The sequence below is a fragment of the Phaethon aethereus genome, assembly GCF_964289735.1.
Source record: "Phaethon aethereus genome assembly, chromosome: 2".
NCBI classification, from domain to species: Eukaryota; Metazoa; Chordata; class Aves; order Phaethontiformes; family Phaethontidae; genus Phaethon; species Phaethon aethereus.
The window spans coordinates 51,336,123-51,353,263 of NC_138582.1; the positions used below are offsets into that span (position 1 = coordinate 51,336,123).

General features: G+C 39.3%; 1 protein-coding gene across 1 annotated transcript in view; it reads left to right on the forward strand.

The window, feature by feature from the left end:
- Positions 1 to 17,141, forward strand: part of CDH2 (cadherin 2) — a 119,253-nt gene that overhangs the window by 79,694 nt on the left and 22,418 nt on the right. Inside the window, exons 3-11 of the mRNA XM_081996546.1 lie at positions 851 to 1,077; positions 2,923 to 3,069; positions 4,194 to 4,349; positions 6,072 to 6,216; positions 7,279 to 7,451; positions 11,890 to 12,027; positions 12,390 to 12,575; positions 14,842 to 15,098; positions 16,504 to 16,646. Coding sequence (XP_081852672.1) covers positions 851 to 1,077; positions 2,923 to 3,069; positions 4,194 to 4,349; positions 6,072 to 6,216; positions 7,279 to 7,451; positions 11,890 to 12,027; positions 12,390 to 12,575; positions 14,842 to 15,098; positions 16,504 to 16,646 — 1,572 coding nt within the window. The remainder of the gene's footprint in view (positions 1 to 850; positions 1,078 to 2,922; positions 3,070 to 4,193; positions 4,350 to 6,071; positions 6,217 to 7,278; positions 7,452 to 11,889; positions 12,028 to 12,389; positions 12,576 to 14,841; positions 15,099 to 16,503; positions 16,647 to 17,141) is intronic.

Genomic DNA, 17,141 nt, shown 5'->3' on the forward strand with positions numbered 1-17,141 from the left:
TTCATGTCATCCGTACAATCAGTTTTACTGACTTCTTGTTCCAATGTGCATCCTTCAGATGGGACAAAAGGAATGGGGTTGGGGGGTGGTGTGTAAAAAGGAATGGGTTAACTCCTAAGTAGCTATGTAGATGAATGGACATGTGTGGTACATGAAATAGCTTTAAAAAAAAAAAAAAAAAAAAAGAGTCTTAACTTAGATTTTCTCTGTGAAGTAAGTATTTACTGCTGCCTTCGTCTTGTGGATGAGGGATGAGGAAACTCAGGCCCAGAGCCCATAAGTGACCTACCTGAGATGATACAGCTGAGTCGCAGGCTAAGCTGGGCACAGGAGTTAATCTCTTAATGGACTTCTGGGTTTCTGCCTTACCTCTGTTGGCAGAGAATGTGCTGGAAGTACGGTTGTGTTTGCAATTATGGTTGCAGTGTAATTAAATTTGAGCGTTTTTGATGAATTGACTTGACTGGATCTTTTTTGTGACTCTTGAGGTACAAAACCCTGCAGCCATTCCACTGGAAACCAACTGAAACATAGCGTAGGCGGTGGAGGGAAATGGTTTTCTTGTGGGGCAGGTGAGGTGGGCGGTGTGTGTCTTTGGGAGACCAGTGTATCTGGGGTTAAAAAATTCCCTCTGCCTAGCAGTCTGCAGAAGGGTATCACTGATATGTGAACTGACCCCTGAGGTACTAGTCTTAACTCATAATTGCATGTGATAATAGCAGCAACAAGTTAAGTCTTTCTGCTTTTTAATATTTGTTCTTAATGCATTCTATGTCACACTGAGTTCAAGTGGGCTGCTTTTTAATTTTTTGTTCTTCATTTTGTGTGTGTGTGCGTGTGTGTGTTACAGTGAGGTTTCAAAGCTGTGATGGAAACAAAAAAATACACTTTGGAAGCAGTGAGCCAGAAGATTTCAGAGTAGGTGAAGATGGTGTGGTCTATGCGGAGAGAAGCTTTCAACTTTCAGCAGAGCCCACAGAGTTCATCGTGTCTGCTCAAGACAAGGAAACCCAGGAAGAATGGCAAATGAGAGTGAAGCTAACCCCCAAACAGGCCTTTGCAGGGACTTCAGAAAAGGTAAAACAACAATTAAATGCAGCCTGCATAAATATATCTCCATAAGCAGGCCTAAAAATAGGGCTTTGATTCTGTCTTGTACCTCTCCATGAGGCATTTTATTAATGGACAATGAGTGCATGCAAAACTGGAGCCTCAGGAAGAATGTTTTTATAGCCTGTTATTCTGTAGCTTTGCTAAGGCATGGAAAGGCATGCCTGTTTAGGTATATAAGATTCATTTATGTTTGTGCTTTTTTTTGTTTCAGGAGTTTGAGATTTATACCTGAATTTAAGTTGGACATGGTCATTTCTTTATTTTAAATTGCTTGAAAGTATTACAGCATTTCTTCAAGCGGTTAAATATAACCACAAAATAAACAAATTGTGCTAGAATGCATCAGTCACGTTTATTAGATGGGAGCTGTAGATTTACAGCAGTAGTAGGAAAGCATTTCTGGCAGGGAATATTGGCTTTGTCTTGTCCCTTCATAATCAAATTGGACATTGTAAATTATTCATGATTCCAGCACTACTTGGTAAGGAAGATAGTCTCCCTCTGCTGGAAGCTGCCATAGGATAAACCATGTACTATAACAAAAATCAAACCTAGCAATATATAAATAACAATGCATTCCCTTTAGGAAAACAGTATTAGTTCTGCTACCTTTTTATGTTATATTACTTGCTGCCTGCTGTTTCTTGCCTTCTCTTACAAAGTGCTTAGTTTGCAAATAAAGAACAGAATTTACTCATAGATTAACGTACCCGTAATAAGTACCCATTAAAGATTTAAGCATAATGTCAAAATAGACAGTGTGGTTATGCAAGACATTTTTCCGGAGAACACACTGGAGACCAAAGCTGTGTAATCCTCAGTTTTTCATTTGCTTACTGATGTTTTTTTTAAATCTTCTAAGGCATGTTTTTAACAAAGGAAATGTTGTTGTTTTGTGTGTAAAAGTCTAGTAAAAGAGCAGGTGCTTCGTATGCCAGGGCATGCCCCGTTCTTTCCAAAGACCCAGTTCAGGCATCCTTGCCACCAGCAGAATGTAGAGTAGTGGAATCTGGCTTTCAGTTGAGCATTGTTTTTACTCTGTGGCATATTTGATTAGAGGTTTGTTTTTTTTAAAAGTTTTCCTCTTAAAAGGTTTGGAAAAAGTTTTTGTCACCCTGTCTCCACTCTTAAGCAAGCTAGCATGGCTATATGTGTGCTGGCATCCAAAAGCTGAAATGAGTGCAGACATAGAAGGGAATAGGAAAGGGATGTTGACACCCAGCAGAGATTAATGCCCAATGTGTAAAGTGGGTCATCTACTGCATCCATCATGGCTGACATAGGTTTAAAATAATTACAGCATTAATTCTATGGGATTTAATAGGGTCATAAATATTTGAGACATTCCTTACCAGTATGTATTAAACTTCTCTTGGAACTCAAATTATATTTTAGCACACCCAGATCTAAATTTAATGTACAGTAGCACATTACCTGAGCTGAAGTTCTAGCTAATGAGAAATACATAAAGGCATACTATTAAATTCTGCAAAATATTAACTACTTTTCAGAAAGTGCAGAATAGTTTACACAGTAAGTGCCATGTTACAAATGGTTTATAATTCCATTTCTCTTCCAACTTGAGTAAGGAAAAAAGAAAAGGAGTTCTTAAAATTTTGCAATGCAGTTGTAAATAATATTAGTTATTTTCATGCTGCACTGTGAATGCAAGTAAAACATTCTATGTTTCTATGAACACAGAGGAAAGACAGCCTTTCAGTCAATTATGTAATTTTATCTGAGTTATTTTATAACGTCTATGAGTGATTCTTCTAACATATGCTTAATTTTATCTTGTACCTGGGAAAGGACCAAAAGAAAATTGAAGACATCGTATTTCCATGGCAACAGTACAAGCACAGCAGCCCTCTGAAGAGGCAGAAGAGAGACTGGGTTATTCCTCCAATCAACCTACCAGAAAATTCCAGAGGACCTTTTCCTCAAGAATTAGTTAGGGTAAGGGAGTTAATAGAAATGTGGTTTCAGTGTCCCTTGGAGAGCTCTTGAAGAGGTTTTGTGTAAATGATGTCTTGTTCATTGTCCAAACGTTTATCAGTCTTTTGGGCTGCTTTCTGTTGCTACCTCTGTGCATAGCGGGCTGGGCTGCATTTACTAGGTTTGTTTAAGTTGTCCCTGTGCTCCTGTACTGGTGGACAGTGACCTTGGTCCTGTTGGTAAGTGCTGTGATAACTTCCTTAAGTGGCTAAGGAGGATCTCTGCCAGTTCAGGAGTTCTCCAGTCTTCTGCACTGGAGTTTTCCACCTAGGGAAGGGTGTGGGGGTGAGCAGGAGGAGGAGTGCACCAGGAGGCTGGAGGAAATGGGATGTGATGGAGTGAGGACACCAGCTGCTCCACAGGACTGTAGCACAGACATGGCTATTGCCAGGAGCCCAGCACAGGAGAGGGCTTCCAACCATGGTACTGGTTGGTGATGATCAACTTCTGTGAGGATTTGTTGGAACTTGGGTAGAGCATTAGTCCAAGCTGGTAGGATGTAGTTTTGCTCTGCTTTGCTTTGCTGATGTGCATGGTGGTGATTCACTTGCTCCTCACAGGTGCACTGCCCTTCAGTTTTCTCCTTGGAAGATGAGACCAAAGTTCAGTCTTTAAACAAAAATGTCAAGTTTCTGAAAGGCTGCTGCCAGTAGCAGAAGAGAGTCTGTAGCTTTGGTCTGGGAAAATAGAGGAGGGGCAGGGAGGGGGGCAGGGACACACACAAAACAGACTTTTTATTTCTTCTGTAATTTTATGGTAGTATATGTTATCTAAACAGTTCTGTCTAAGGTAAGAATACTTACTTATATCGGTTTAATGCAATTTCTCCTATTATGACAAATAAGCAGGGATATTTTTATGTTCCTGAAAATTCATCGACCAGCTTTCTGACAAAGAGTGCAATTGAAACCTTCAAGCTTGATACTAACTTTATACCATTTCCAGAATAATTATTTTTAGAAGTTTAGCTTAAAGAAGGCAGGGGGTGGGGAGGGGACAGGGAAAGAGCTGCTGCTTGTCTCAGCAGCTGTCCCATCCGCTGGTTGTTTGTAGCTAACGTAAACATTATCTTTTTTGACACATAGATTAGGTCCGATCGTGACAAAAGCCTCTCGCTACGGTACAGTGTGACTGGCCCAGGAGCTGACCAACCTCCAACAGGCATCTTCATCATCAACCCCATCTCAGGACAGCTGTCTGTGACAAAGCCTTTAGACCGGGAGCAGATTGCTTCTTTTCATGTAAGAGTTTAATTTACCATAAATCAGATTATCAAATTGAAGATTAACATCTGCTTCAAACATGACTTGAGCAGCCGGCATTTAGTTTTCTATGAGATTTGATTTGAAGAGTTTGTAGCAGATTTGTACTTATTGTACTTACTAAGGCTAACTCTTACTATGTTTAAGCAGCTTAAATACATTAACATATGTAAACAGTGATTAAATATATTTAGAAAAGTAATTTCAGAAGATTGAAATATGGATACTGTAGCTTATATTTCAAATACCATTGATCACAGTCTCCACTGTATTGTATATTTTTCAAAAGTTTACTTTTAATTCAGCAACTTCAATTAGGCCATGACTTTTATTAGAATTGCAGCAGCTGTGATTTGAGAAATGGATGGGAAGAATAACCTACCAATTTTCATTTTCAGGGGCAAATCTAAGCATTTTAATGGAATTGTAAATTAGGTCTGTCAGCTTATGAAAATGATATTCTTTGCTCTAAAGCAATTGACAAAGTAGACCGTGGATTCCAGTATTAGTGGAAAAGAAAGGTTTGAAGGAAGGGAGAGCTCAGGCTGTGACCTAAAGTTGTCTCTGCTTTTGAGGGACCATGCTGAAATTGTTACAGAAGTCGCTCAGCTCCTAGAGAGAATTTTCTAGCATGTTGTAGGTTAAAACACTCATTGCCTCATGCTCCAGGAAGCCCTTTGGGTGCTGCTCTCAAACAGAGGATGCAGCAGGAGGCATCTGGGGGGAGATGGAGGGAATGGCCCTCACAAGAGCACAACAGCTCCGGCATCTGTAAGATTTTTACTGAGAATTTGGCATTGGCGATTCAAGAGTTACTGACTCAAAGAATTTACATTTATATGAGTCGTTTCCAGAGTGGTGAGTTAATAATGCCCTATGCCCTCTCATTCCTTTCTAGTAGGTTTGTAGCCAGAAGCGGCGGGGGAGGGGGGAGGTATACATATATATATAAATATATATATATATATATATGTAACGGGCTTCAGCAGGACTGCTATAGGAGAAAGCTGCTTTTTTGCTTAGCAGTTTCCAGGCTCTGACCTGGTTTACATTTTCAGAAAGTATTGTGTTCCTTTTTTTTGGCTGTCCAATTTAAGATGATTTAGGTAAACCTGACTGTCAAAGGTAGTTACTCAGTCCTTTTTGACAATCGGGGCATTAAATTTAAGTGTCTCAGTATCTTTGAAACTCAGTCCATAAACTTTAGCTTAATTTTAGCCTGGAATTTTCAGTGTGTTTACTGACAGTGATTTATCATAAACCTTACGCTTTGCCTATGCATTCATGTCTATTCAATATCCATAGTATCAGAACAGAATTTTTAAAAGCGATGCCTGTGTTCATTCCCTATGGATTGTTAATAAGTTGCTACCTGCTTAATGTAAATCTGCATATATCTAGAGTCTGTTTTCTAACAGCCATTATTAAAAAGGTATTTATATATGACAGTAGGCATTGTTGTTAATTGAAATTACATGATTCAAAATCAATTTCAGCAAATCAAAGAAGTAAGACTGCAGCTTAATCTAAACAACAGTTCCGTTAGCAACCTGAAAACTCAAATAGTCGATGTGAGGGAGCAGTGGCAGATAAAATACATGGAGCTAAAAATGTCTGGCCTGAAACCTCCTGCCACCATTATTGTATCTACTTGTGCCTGTTATGTTGTGCAAATTCTAATACTTTTGATGATTTTTGCAGCTGAGAGCGCATGCAGTGGATGTAAATGGAAACCAAGTGGAAAATCCTATTGACATTGTTATTAATGTCATTGATATGAATGACAATAGACCTGAATTCTTACACCAGGTTTGGAATGGGACAGTCCCCGAAGGATCCAAGCCAGGTAATACATGGGCTTTCAGAGAGTGTGTGTGGGGGAAGGTATGCAGTAATATTTTGAAGGTGATGGAGAGGGTGCCTTCAGACCTTGTAACACTTTCAAAGGTTTCTTACTAGCATGATGAGCAAAATCTCAGGTACTCTCTTCTTATTTCACCTTATTTTTGGTTCACTTTTTAGCATACTAGGATTATTTTTCCAAAAGAAGAAAGTATTATGTACATAAACTAAAACAGAGAAGTCTTTAAGAATATGACTTTTAGGTTCCTGTTTTTGAAAATCCTGTGTCACAGTTCTTAACAGTTATGTTCATGATAGCCACAGACGTTCATTTAGTTGACAGCTCAGGGTGTAAGAGACTTGCAAATTATGAGCAGATCCAGTTCTAGTTCTGAATCTCAGAGGTTTTGGAAATACTGAGATTTGAAATCAAACAGTTTCATTTGAATTCTCAAGAAAACCCTAAATGATGTTCACATCTCATTAAAATTCTAATAATCTCAGACTAAAGTTTGCACTGTGGCTGAAACCACTTTCTTAATTTTTCAGTAGTGCAAAATCAATTTTTTAGAAAGGTTAGCACAAGAAATGTATTTTCTCACTTTAGTGTGTTTACTTGGCATTTGAGATGGAAAGAACATGCATCTTAAAGACCTTTGAGAGAATATTATTTAAATTGATTTTCAATCACTATCAGTATGTGCACCAATTCTGAAAATTAAGTATATTTCCTTTGGCCCAATTATTAACATTTTTATCTAAACATGAAGAGCTGTGTTGTTACAGAAATGTTATTCATGGCAGAATTGTAGAATTTCATTGTTTATGGAGCTTCTTCAGTTATAAGCAAATCTGTTATTTTATAAACACAAAGTATTTTTATCTCCTCTTATGTATTTTAGTTACTCTGTTGGTGAGTCTTGGGTTTAACTGGTTTGTTTTAAGTAAGAGAAGGAATGTGTAGAGTTTACCAAAAGAAATACATACTTTGACCATTGCTTGTAAGTGATCTTGTGTAATCCGAGTAAACTGTTTATATAACATCAATTATTTATCCTGCTGCTAGGAACCTACGTGATGACTGTTACTGCCATCGATGCTGATGATCCCAATGCACAGAATGGGATGCTGAGATACAGAATCTTGTCACAGGCCCCAAGCAGCCCCTCTCCAAACATGTTTACAATCAACAACGAGACTGGTGACATTATCACCGTAGCAGCTGGGCTTGACAGAGAGGTACAGCAGGTCTTAATCCCGTAGGCTGGGTTGTACTTAATACTGTGAAGAAGTGCATTTTTGCTAGTAACCTACAAATACTTCTCTTCTTCCCCATCTGAATTTTCTCCTTGGAAAAGAGGAAATTGGGATGGAGATGAAAATTGGACCCACATGTTCTGTACATGCAGTTACTCTCGGTTCCGTGGGGTCATGGAAAGGATCTTGTTTCAAAAGCCTGTTTGCTTTTAAGGAACCAGGTACACACTGAAGCAGAGCGATGCAGATGAGGACCTCAGGTGCTTGGCCTGGGTGTTGAGATGGGATTTGCTCCTCAGCTCCAGACCTTTCCTCTTGCTGAGCTCTGTAGGCAAAGAGTGGATGGAAAATGGAATTGGCTATATGTTTTATTTTGGAAGCTCCAGGAGAGCTTCTGTACTCCCTCTGTCCTCTTCCTTGCTCTTCACAGAGAGGTGGCAAATACTTGGAATCTTCTGGATGCACTGTTGTTAAATGTGCAGTAATCTGCTTACTAAAATAAAGCAGGAAAAACAGTAACAATTTTAAAATTTGAAAAGCACATTTCTAAGAAATAAACCAGTCAGTATTGGAAACTGCATAGACAGAGACTTGTCTCAAGGCCTGGACACACATTCAAAACCTTTTTAAAAAGAGAATAATAAAAAAATCTGACTGTCAGTAATTCCCTGCTACATGCTGGGCAAGTCCCATTCTGTCTAGACAGTTCTTCACTGTGCCCACCGCTGGAGAAGGAGGGTGCCACATCCTCTGCTCTGGTTCACCTGTCTGTGAGGTGCAAATAAAAATATTTCCCTCCCAACTCCAGATCTGTCACACCGGCTAACTGTGCTTTTGAACCACTTGAAAACTTCAGAAAAGATAAGCATTATTTTATAAACAGACTACAAAATCCAAACAAATCTTATTTCAACACATCTTGTTTCAACTTCTGTTTTACTAACCTCATTAAATCTGAAGGTTTTTTTAAACTGGAGTTGCTGTTCAGCTTTTAGCTGTTTGCTTATACTTATTTAAAATGTAGAACAAAAATACTGCTGATGCTCTGGGTTGGCTATTAATATTCTGATGCAATTCAGTTTGAAAGGGGCAATCAGAAGATTTGAAAAGCTAAACAGACTGTTAGATATTGCAATTAATTTTTAAAGTTTTATTAACATTCATTCCATTTAAGTTTGTTTTGAAAGGGATGAATTTGAGGAAAGGAAAACGCTGAACTTTACAGTATTGCCTTATTAAATTAAAAGAATGATGGGCAGCTTTGCCCTTGTTTTTAAAATCCCCTGGTCATCTTTGACAGGTGAACTTTCAGAAGGACATAGTGATAACTCTTGAGTTTTATTGCTTAGTGACTAGCTGTACCGGAGTGATTTAACTTGGAAGAAACCAGCTGTCTGTGGAGCTTAGGCTCTCACATTAACAGTTGGAAAAGCCTTGTCATTCGCCATCAGTTTTCCTGATTGATCACTGTACTGATACCCAAATGAGTATTTATAAACATTTCTTGCACATGTTGAATATTAATGATTAATGTTAAATCGTTCAAATATTAAATTAGACTAATATGAGATAAAATGGTTTCCTTCCCAAGCCATTGCTCTGCTTCCTTCATTTCCTGAGTAATTTCATAGAATTCAATTAAATTAAAATGACAAGGAGTCTAGAAAGCCAGATCTGAATTGAGCAGGTCTTCTGACAGTGGGCTAGGGAATGCTTTTTTGCACAAGGTTCCTTGTTGTCGAGGAAACTCAGGTGGGCTACCCACTTCTGCCATTCTGCCCTTTTCTCTAAGTCTTGACTCTCTTTGTAAAACTTTAATTAGGCTCATAAAATGCTAGACACAATTTAAATTTCTTAAATTATGTGACCCATTATTTATGGGTGCATAAGTGTTGTAGGCATTAAAAAAAAAAGGTGGTTCCTCTGGTAGCATTCCTCATCTGCTAGTATTTTAGGTTAACATGCACAGTGCATTATCTATGCTAACGCACACAGGAGGAGAGTTGCTTAGGTAGGAGACTCGGCTAAAGGCAGAAGTTGTCTTTCACTTGCTATCCCAAAAGATACTTTTTCGTGAGATCCATCTGTTCTTATTTTCTTCCGCTATTGCTGTGGAATTCACCTCAGCTTTAAAACATCAGCCCTGCTGCTGGAGGTGCCAAAGAAGTCAGGCAGGGTACTTAAATTTACACACTGGCATTCCTGCCTCACGTGAGGTTAATTCAGTGAAGTGCTCTTTTATTTGGCCTGTGTTGAAGTGGGAAGCTGTGACCTGATGAGGTCTGCATTCTTTCTTGAAGCTGCCAGTTCATTTTCGGATGTGTTGCTGCAAAATCTCTGTGCAGGCTGCTGACACATGCTCCATGGCTTATTCCTGGCTCCTTCTCAACCCACAGTTAAAAGAGGAGAGCCAACCTCCCCTAATTTCCCCATGCTTGGAAAGTTGTGCACTTGTTGATTTCTGGGATTTCATTCCCAGCAGTTGATCTTCTGGAAGGGGGGAAAAACAAGCAAAACCACACATACGCTGTCTTTTGGTGCACTTTTTGGGGCTGTTTGTAGTGTGCTGCTTCTGTTGGAATTAAATAAGAAGATTGTATGGAAGTTGAGTCTTATGTAATAATAATGGAGTTTCCTTAATGAAATTTGCTTCTTGGGATCAATGTGTTAAGACCCAGATGAATCAGAAGCACTTGCTGTTTCAATAATGGTAGAATCATCTGGCTGCAAGACCTGCTTCAATACTGCTCTAGATTTTATTGCTTCACAATAAGTATATTTTTTTTTTCCTGGATGAAAGTGGTAAAAGTATTTCTTTTATTCCCTTGTGACTGCTTCTCTTGTTGGTGTCGTGAAGGAAACCTTTAGGATGTTTATTTAAGCCTTTTGAAAGTCACTTTTCAAGTATATTTTCCAAGCCAGAATTCGTATACATATTTATGCATTATTAAACATATATTGCATTTCTGTATAAATAATATTAGTCTTCCTTTTAAAAAAGGATACATATGCAGTAATACCCATTTGGTGTGTGTTGTAAGGGTTCCTTTATGAAAGAGGACATGAGCGTAAATTATCTTCAGTGGGAGACAGATTCATACAGCTTATTTTAAAAACTTTTTTATTCAGTGGCTCATATTTGCTGCTTAGAAGTGTGCATAATCATTAAACTCTAATGTCTGTCATAGTGTGTGGTGAAAGCTTGAAAGAAAGTCAGACCTTGCTTATTTTTTGCATCGCTATCCCATAGTCCCTTTACGTAAACAGTTTCCATGAGAAGTCATTTGTCATATACCCCAGTCTTTAAGTTGTGGGAGAAAATAAGGTACCGAGTGGAAAAACTGTGCTTTTCTTTAAGTATTTTTATTTTGCCAGAAGGATTTTTGCCCGTGTTAGAAAACCATTCATGAAAGTGATATTTCAAAGTAATAGCAACTTCTTATTTTGTGCATTTTCTTTTGGAAAGAACTGAGTGATAACACCTAGCTTTCTCCAAGCTGGGAAACTGAACTGGTAAATGACAAATCACGCACAATATTTGCATTTCACAGTAGAAACCGTTGGTGAGTTAAAATCAACTTCTCAGCAACTCTACACAAAAAGCATCTTTCTAATGTATTTTTTTTTAACACAACCGTGTCGACGTTGTTTTAAACAGCTAACCAGTTTGAGGTCAGGTCTCAGTTGGACATTCCTTGTGCTTGAGGGAGCCCTGGCCCCGCTCCAGCCGTGACGGGAGAACGTGACGGGAGAGTGGAGCGCCTGGCCGGGAGGGCCGTTAGTGGTGGCGGGGGCGAGGGGAGGGGGAGATGATGGCCATCTTCGGCCAGGGTGTTTAACATTTATGGAAATAACCCATGTGGTTGTTCCCTCCCCCTTTCTCCCACTGCCCTTACTAGTCTTTGTTGGCCTTGACATCTTTGGTTTCCATAGCGATGGCAAGAAGTTGCAAGAGCAGTTTTATACTTGGGCTTGGCTGAAACAAAACCTTGGCAGTTGTGGCCTTTTGGCTAACAAACCTACCTTGGCTCAGTTCTCTTAAATGCTTTTGAGGACTTACCCTGTTTTAATATAAACTGAACTCTTGTTTTTCTCCCCGTTTGAAAAGCGTTGTAAAATCTGTTATAATAGCATTAACTGTATAAAGTGTCCTTGATTTTTTTGAGAGTAGAGGGCAGGCAGTCTGCTCTTGTCTCGGTGATATTTGAAGAAAATCAAGCAGCAGTTCAGTATAGTGAGATGCAAGCTGGTGCTGTCTTCCTGTGGCACAAACTGCTCCTGTCATTTCAGGTGATGCTAACTAGAATAAACAGTGCGATAGGCTCCATTGCTTAGCAAAGTGCAATTTTGGAAACACCTTCTGTCCTGTGGTAATGTTAGTTTTGTCTAAAGCTTATGTTGATGTCATTTTGTGTTTTAGAAAGTACAACAATATACATTAATAATTCAAGCTACGGACATGGAAGGAAACCCAACATATGGTCTTTCAAACACAGCAACTGCTGTCATCACTGTGACAGATGTCAATGACAATCCTCCAGAGTTCACCGCCATGACTGTAAGTACAGGGTGGGAGTAACTGAAGGATGTGTATATTTATAACCCTTCCCCGTTTTTCTCATTATATTCATAGATGGTAAATATTTATTATTTATTAAATAGTGTACTGGCAGACAGAATTGAAATACGTGCAGAATATATATCCCTTAGATACGGTATTCTGCTTGGGCCAAAAGGCAAAAGCTGACAAGGGAATCAAACTATCAGGTTTGTGGGTAGCCTCAGGTAAACTTCATTAGATAAATTGTCAGAGCTCCAGTGAAGAGAGATGCACTCCCTAATGTTGATGAATGTTCCATATGGTGTGGCACTTGTGTGCCTCTGCAGCCAAGGTAGAATGTTTTCTTGGTTTTTTTGCAGTTCTATGGGGAAGTACCGGAAAACAGGGTGGATGTGATCGTGGCGAATCTGACGGTAACGGATAAAGATCAGCCCCACACACCTGCATGGAATGCGATGTACCGAATGACTGGAGGAGACCCCACAGGTCGATTTACCATCCTGACCGACCCCAATAGCAACGATGGGCTGGTGACTGTTGTGAAGGTAAGAGCTGCTTGTGCTTCAGAGAATTAAGCAAAGGTGGAAGAAGTGGGAGAACGTTGAGGGGGAAAAATGTGAACTCTTGAGACCAGCACGAGTCTGGAAAGTTAAATGGATGGGCACCGTCTGTCTCGTGGAAGTAAGCCATCTGTCCCTTCGAGTGTTACCTTGCTTACACTATCAGTAGTATTCTAACCGATCGCTTTTAAAAATCAGCCTAGGTTGTTGAAAATGACAGATTTTTGAAGCTTTGTTTGCAAAAAGATAGGAATTAGTCTGTGAAAAAGCATTTGCTTAGTATTTGTTGCTAGTGTAAAGGAACAGCTTCCTACCTACTGGCTTCCATTAGTAGTCATGCTTGTCTGCAGGTTTTATGTCAACATGTTCCTGTTAAGGAACAGATACAGGCAGTCAAGGCACAATCGGAGAGGAAAAAGTGATAGGTGGGAGGCTACTTTTACAAGAGGTTTTTAAAGGCTTGCTATTTTTAAAAGCTCATTTAAATTCCTTTTATGGAATAACTTGTCTATCTTCATTCTCTAGCCAACAGCTCTGTGTTGAGGGGTGACTTATTTCAAGTGATAATAACAATGTGGTTCTATAATTAAACCTGCCAGACAGTAGCCACCTTTCCTCATAGCCCTCTGATAAGTGTCTCGTCTCTGAGTTGGCCTGTTCTGGTTTTGGCTGATCCACTTACGAAGTCAAGTGTGAGATGCCAATGTTCCCATTTGGAAATTAAAACATTCACCACCTTCCCCCCACCCCCCCCACCCCCCACCCCCCCCTTTTTTTTTTTTTTTTATCTTCTCAGTAACTAGGGGAGAAAAAGATACATTTTTTTTTTCTACAGCTATAGTGGTAATTCACAGTAGAGGTCTTTTTGTTTTAAGAACTGTCTGTTTGATAACTACACTTCCCCAGGGGTACCAATTGTTGTATTGCAGTCTTCCAGCAAGAATTATATGAGTATCTGGGTTTTGTAATTAGGCACGTAAGCATGTTTTTCAGATCTAGGAATGGTATCTAACTTGAAATGTCTGGAAAAGGGAATTTTAAAAATGCTGAAGTTAAACTGAAGTATTTTGAAGAGAAGCAAGCCTAAGATTCCAGATGTCCAACCTGTTTGATATAGCTTTGCTCACTTACAAATTTATTTTTAACAATTTCTATCCTCTCTACTGCCAGAGTATCTCAGTGCTTTGCTACGTCTGACCTGGTTTAACAACAGAGTAGCAGCATGTGGGAGCCTCACTGGGAAAGGAGCTTTCTCCTACAAATGCAAGGGAATGATGGGCCCGTTTGGAAGGGGACCAGCTATACCATCTGAAATCAAAGGCTCTTAAACAACATAGGAAAATTAGCCTGAGGTGGTAAATGGCAGTTCTACAGTCTGGCCGGCAGCACTCCTTTAAGCACTCAGACATGGGAAGAGTTGGAAGCCTGCCTACAGTTTTTATTGGCAGTGCAATGAGTTGATCTGTCAACCTGTAATGAAGATTGGACTGTCTCTTGTCACGGACTTCATGCTATCATATGCCAGCTGCCCCTGTAAGGTGCAGGGTTCCTTTAAGTCTAGAATTAGCGTGAGTAGCACAGTGCATAGTACTAAGGCAAATCGGGTCTTGGGGAATGCTTCACCCTTATGCAGTGCTGCAGAGGAACTCTAGCCTCAAACTGGTTTTACTCTTCCATAAGTTGGACTTGTGGCTCAGTAAGAAGGTCCCCAAACTGAAAGTTGGTTGGATTGTGAAGATGAGAGCTGTAGGTATACCAGCAGTGGGGTTAGCTGGAATTACAAAGTCTTTCTAGTGAAACATTAGGGGAATGGGTATCTCTGATCTTCTTTGAAGGAAACCTTCGTCCTCGTAAGAGCGAGAAGTAGGTTTCTCTCCCTGTGAGAGATCCTCAAAGAGGTACAGCTGCTCACATGAGTGCCTGGCATAAAGCTGGGAGTTTCTACATCATCTTCTGGTGAAACTTCTTGTTTCCTCAGTTACCACTACTTGCAGTACCAGAGTAAATTAAATCCAAGAATGATGAGGTTTCTAGCTCTTCTGACTTCTGAAGCTGCTGCTGCTAAGCAAAACCCCAACCCAGACTCGTGCTGAGGTGTTATATTGATTGTGTTTTCCTTAGGGTCTGTGCTCGTTTTTGAGAAAAGCACTACAAGTAATGTTTAAAAATGTACTTTGAAGTAAAAATGTTATTGTGTGTCCATCACTATTGTGAGTAAATGTTAACACTTCTTGCTTTTTGCTTTTCCCAGCCTATTGACTTCGAGACCAACAGGATGTTCGTACTTACCGTAGCTGCAGAAAATCAAGTGCCTTTGGCTAAGGGGATTCAGCATCCCCCTCAGTCAACAGCAACTGTGTCTATTACGGTCATTGATGTGAACGAGAGCCCATATTTTGTTCCAAACCCTAAGCTTGTACGTCAAGAAGAAGGGCTACTTGCGGGTAGCATGTTGACAACTTTCACTGCTCAGGACCCAGATCGCTACATGCAGCAAACCTCTCTAAGGTCTATATAAACATTTTGCAGTTATTTAACAATTGGAATGCAACATTGAGTGGGTGGGGAGCAAAGAGACTGCATAGGAAATGACTGCATTTATCATAGCACACAGCTATACCAATACCTGCTGTAGCTTTTGAGCAACGCACTCTAACAGGATTTTTGGCTGTAGAGAAAGTGACCTGACCAGCATTTATAGATCTGTAAACTGGGTCATCTTCTAACGCTAAGTCCCACTTCATCAGGGTATAATGAAGTTATGTACCTGGGTTAAAGTATACATGGTGTCCCAACAAATTCGTTCAGAGCAGACACATGCTTGTGTGAACTAAGATCATTTGCAATTTAAATTAACCAATAATTTTGGCATGGCAGCAAAACCACGTCATATCGTTGACCAAACCTTAAGGGTTTTCTTCTCATTCTCCGGCAATGCAGAGTGCTGTTGTTGTCATCCATCTGTGAATTCTTGTACTGATAGCTATGATCATAATTTGGTCATAAGTTCTTCAATGTGCAAAACTATGCTAAATGAGAAAAGTGAAGAGGATAAAACATGGAAATCTTAAAGCATATTTTTGCATACCTTATTTAAAACATAGTCATTGACTGCAAAGCTAAGACACAGTGACTAGTCTTGGGCCAGGACTCAGTCCTAGCTTACCCAACAGCTTTTTTAGCTCATGTGGAGGAAACTCCAGACCTTACTTTCTGTCTTTCCTTTGAAACTCGAGGTTCCTACTATTTTATTTTCTCTTAATTTTGGTTAGCTGTTGCTGATGGTTACACCCAGAAATGAGAAGAATATCATAGACATGATAGCATGAGGAGTTAAGGATATATGCATTTTTAATGACCTAAGATAGCTTGCACTTGATTAATGTCAAAGGGCAAATTTATCAGGTAGAAGGATGATTTTGAAAGACACTCCTCTTTCAAATTAAGATGAGAGCATACAGTAAAACCTCTTAAGTGATACTGGAAGCACTAGAATAATGCGAGTTAGTGCTACTCTGACACTCTTTATCCATTGTTACCTCTCTCCTGCTCTCAGTGCTCTGATAAGATAAAAGTGTACATTGTACATGAACTGCCCTGTAGGTAGAGCACAAGCAAGAGTCTGAATATTTAATAGAGTCTGAATATGAATGTTATATAGTTTACAGTAATTATATGATTTACTCCAATCAGATGATAACTTACATGGCAGGACAAGAATCTAAATGTAGAACTCTCTTCTTTTTTTTTTTTTTAGAAGTATTTTCAAGAATTTTAGTGATAAGGTTTAATAAATGGAAATTTGCCACATACTGTGTCCAAATTCAAAAAATGTGTTCAAGATACAAATTAAAATACTACTATTGTCTATGTTGTCAATATTTATGTTGGCATCTTATGATCAAATACACAGGTACTCAAAACTTTCAGATCCTGCAAACTGGCTGAAAATTGACCCTGTTAATGGACAAATAACTACTACAGCTGTTTTGGACAGAGAGTCAATATATGTGCAAAACAATATGTATAATGCAACATTTCTTGCTTCTGATAATGGTATGTATCAAAATTATATATGTTTTCAAAAGGGTTTCTTCTGTGTGATTGAATGGCATTCAATTTTTCCAGGACAGGAAACAAGATACTCTTAGAACACATCCAGTCAGAAGTCTGTGTTAGCATGTTAGCATCAGACGTTGTATATTTCTCCGCTACTTCGGAAACGGGGTGAAAAGTAATTCTATGAGTTTGGAGAAAGGCACTGGCTTAGTTACATTAGTCAAGTTTACAGAAAACTGAAAAAACCTGCACAGGAGTGCAGTAGACTGAGTGAATTCACAGAACGAGTGGACTTTGGGGAGTAACATGTTGAGGGATGGGTGGTGTGTTTTTCCACATTCAGGCTACAGCAGTACAGAGAGAAAAATGTCTTTTTATTGTCAGTTTGTTAATGACAATTAACAGTCTCTGCTCAGAAGGAAGTTCTTTGCATTTGGCTGGAGCACTGTACTGCTCATATAGCTGATACCAGAAAGATGGACAGGTGCAGTT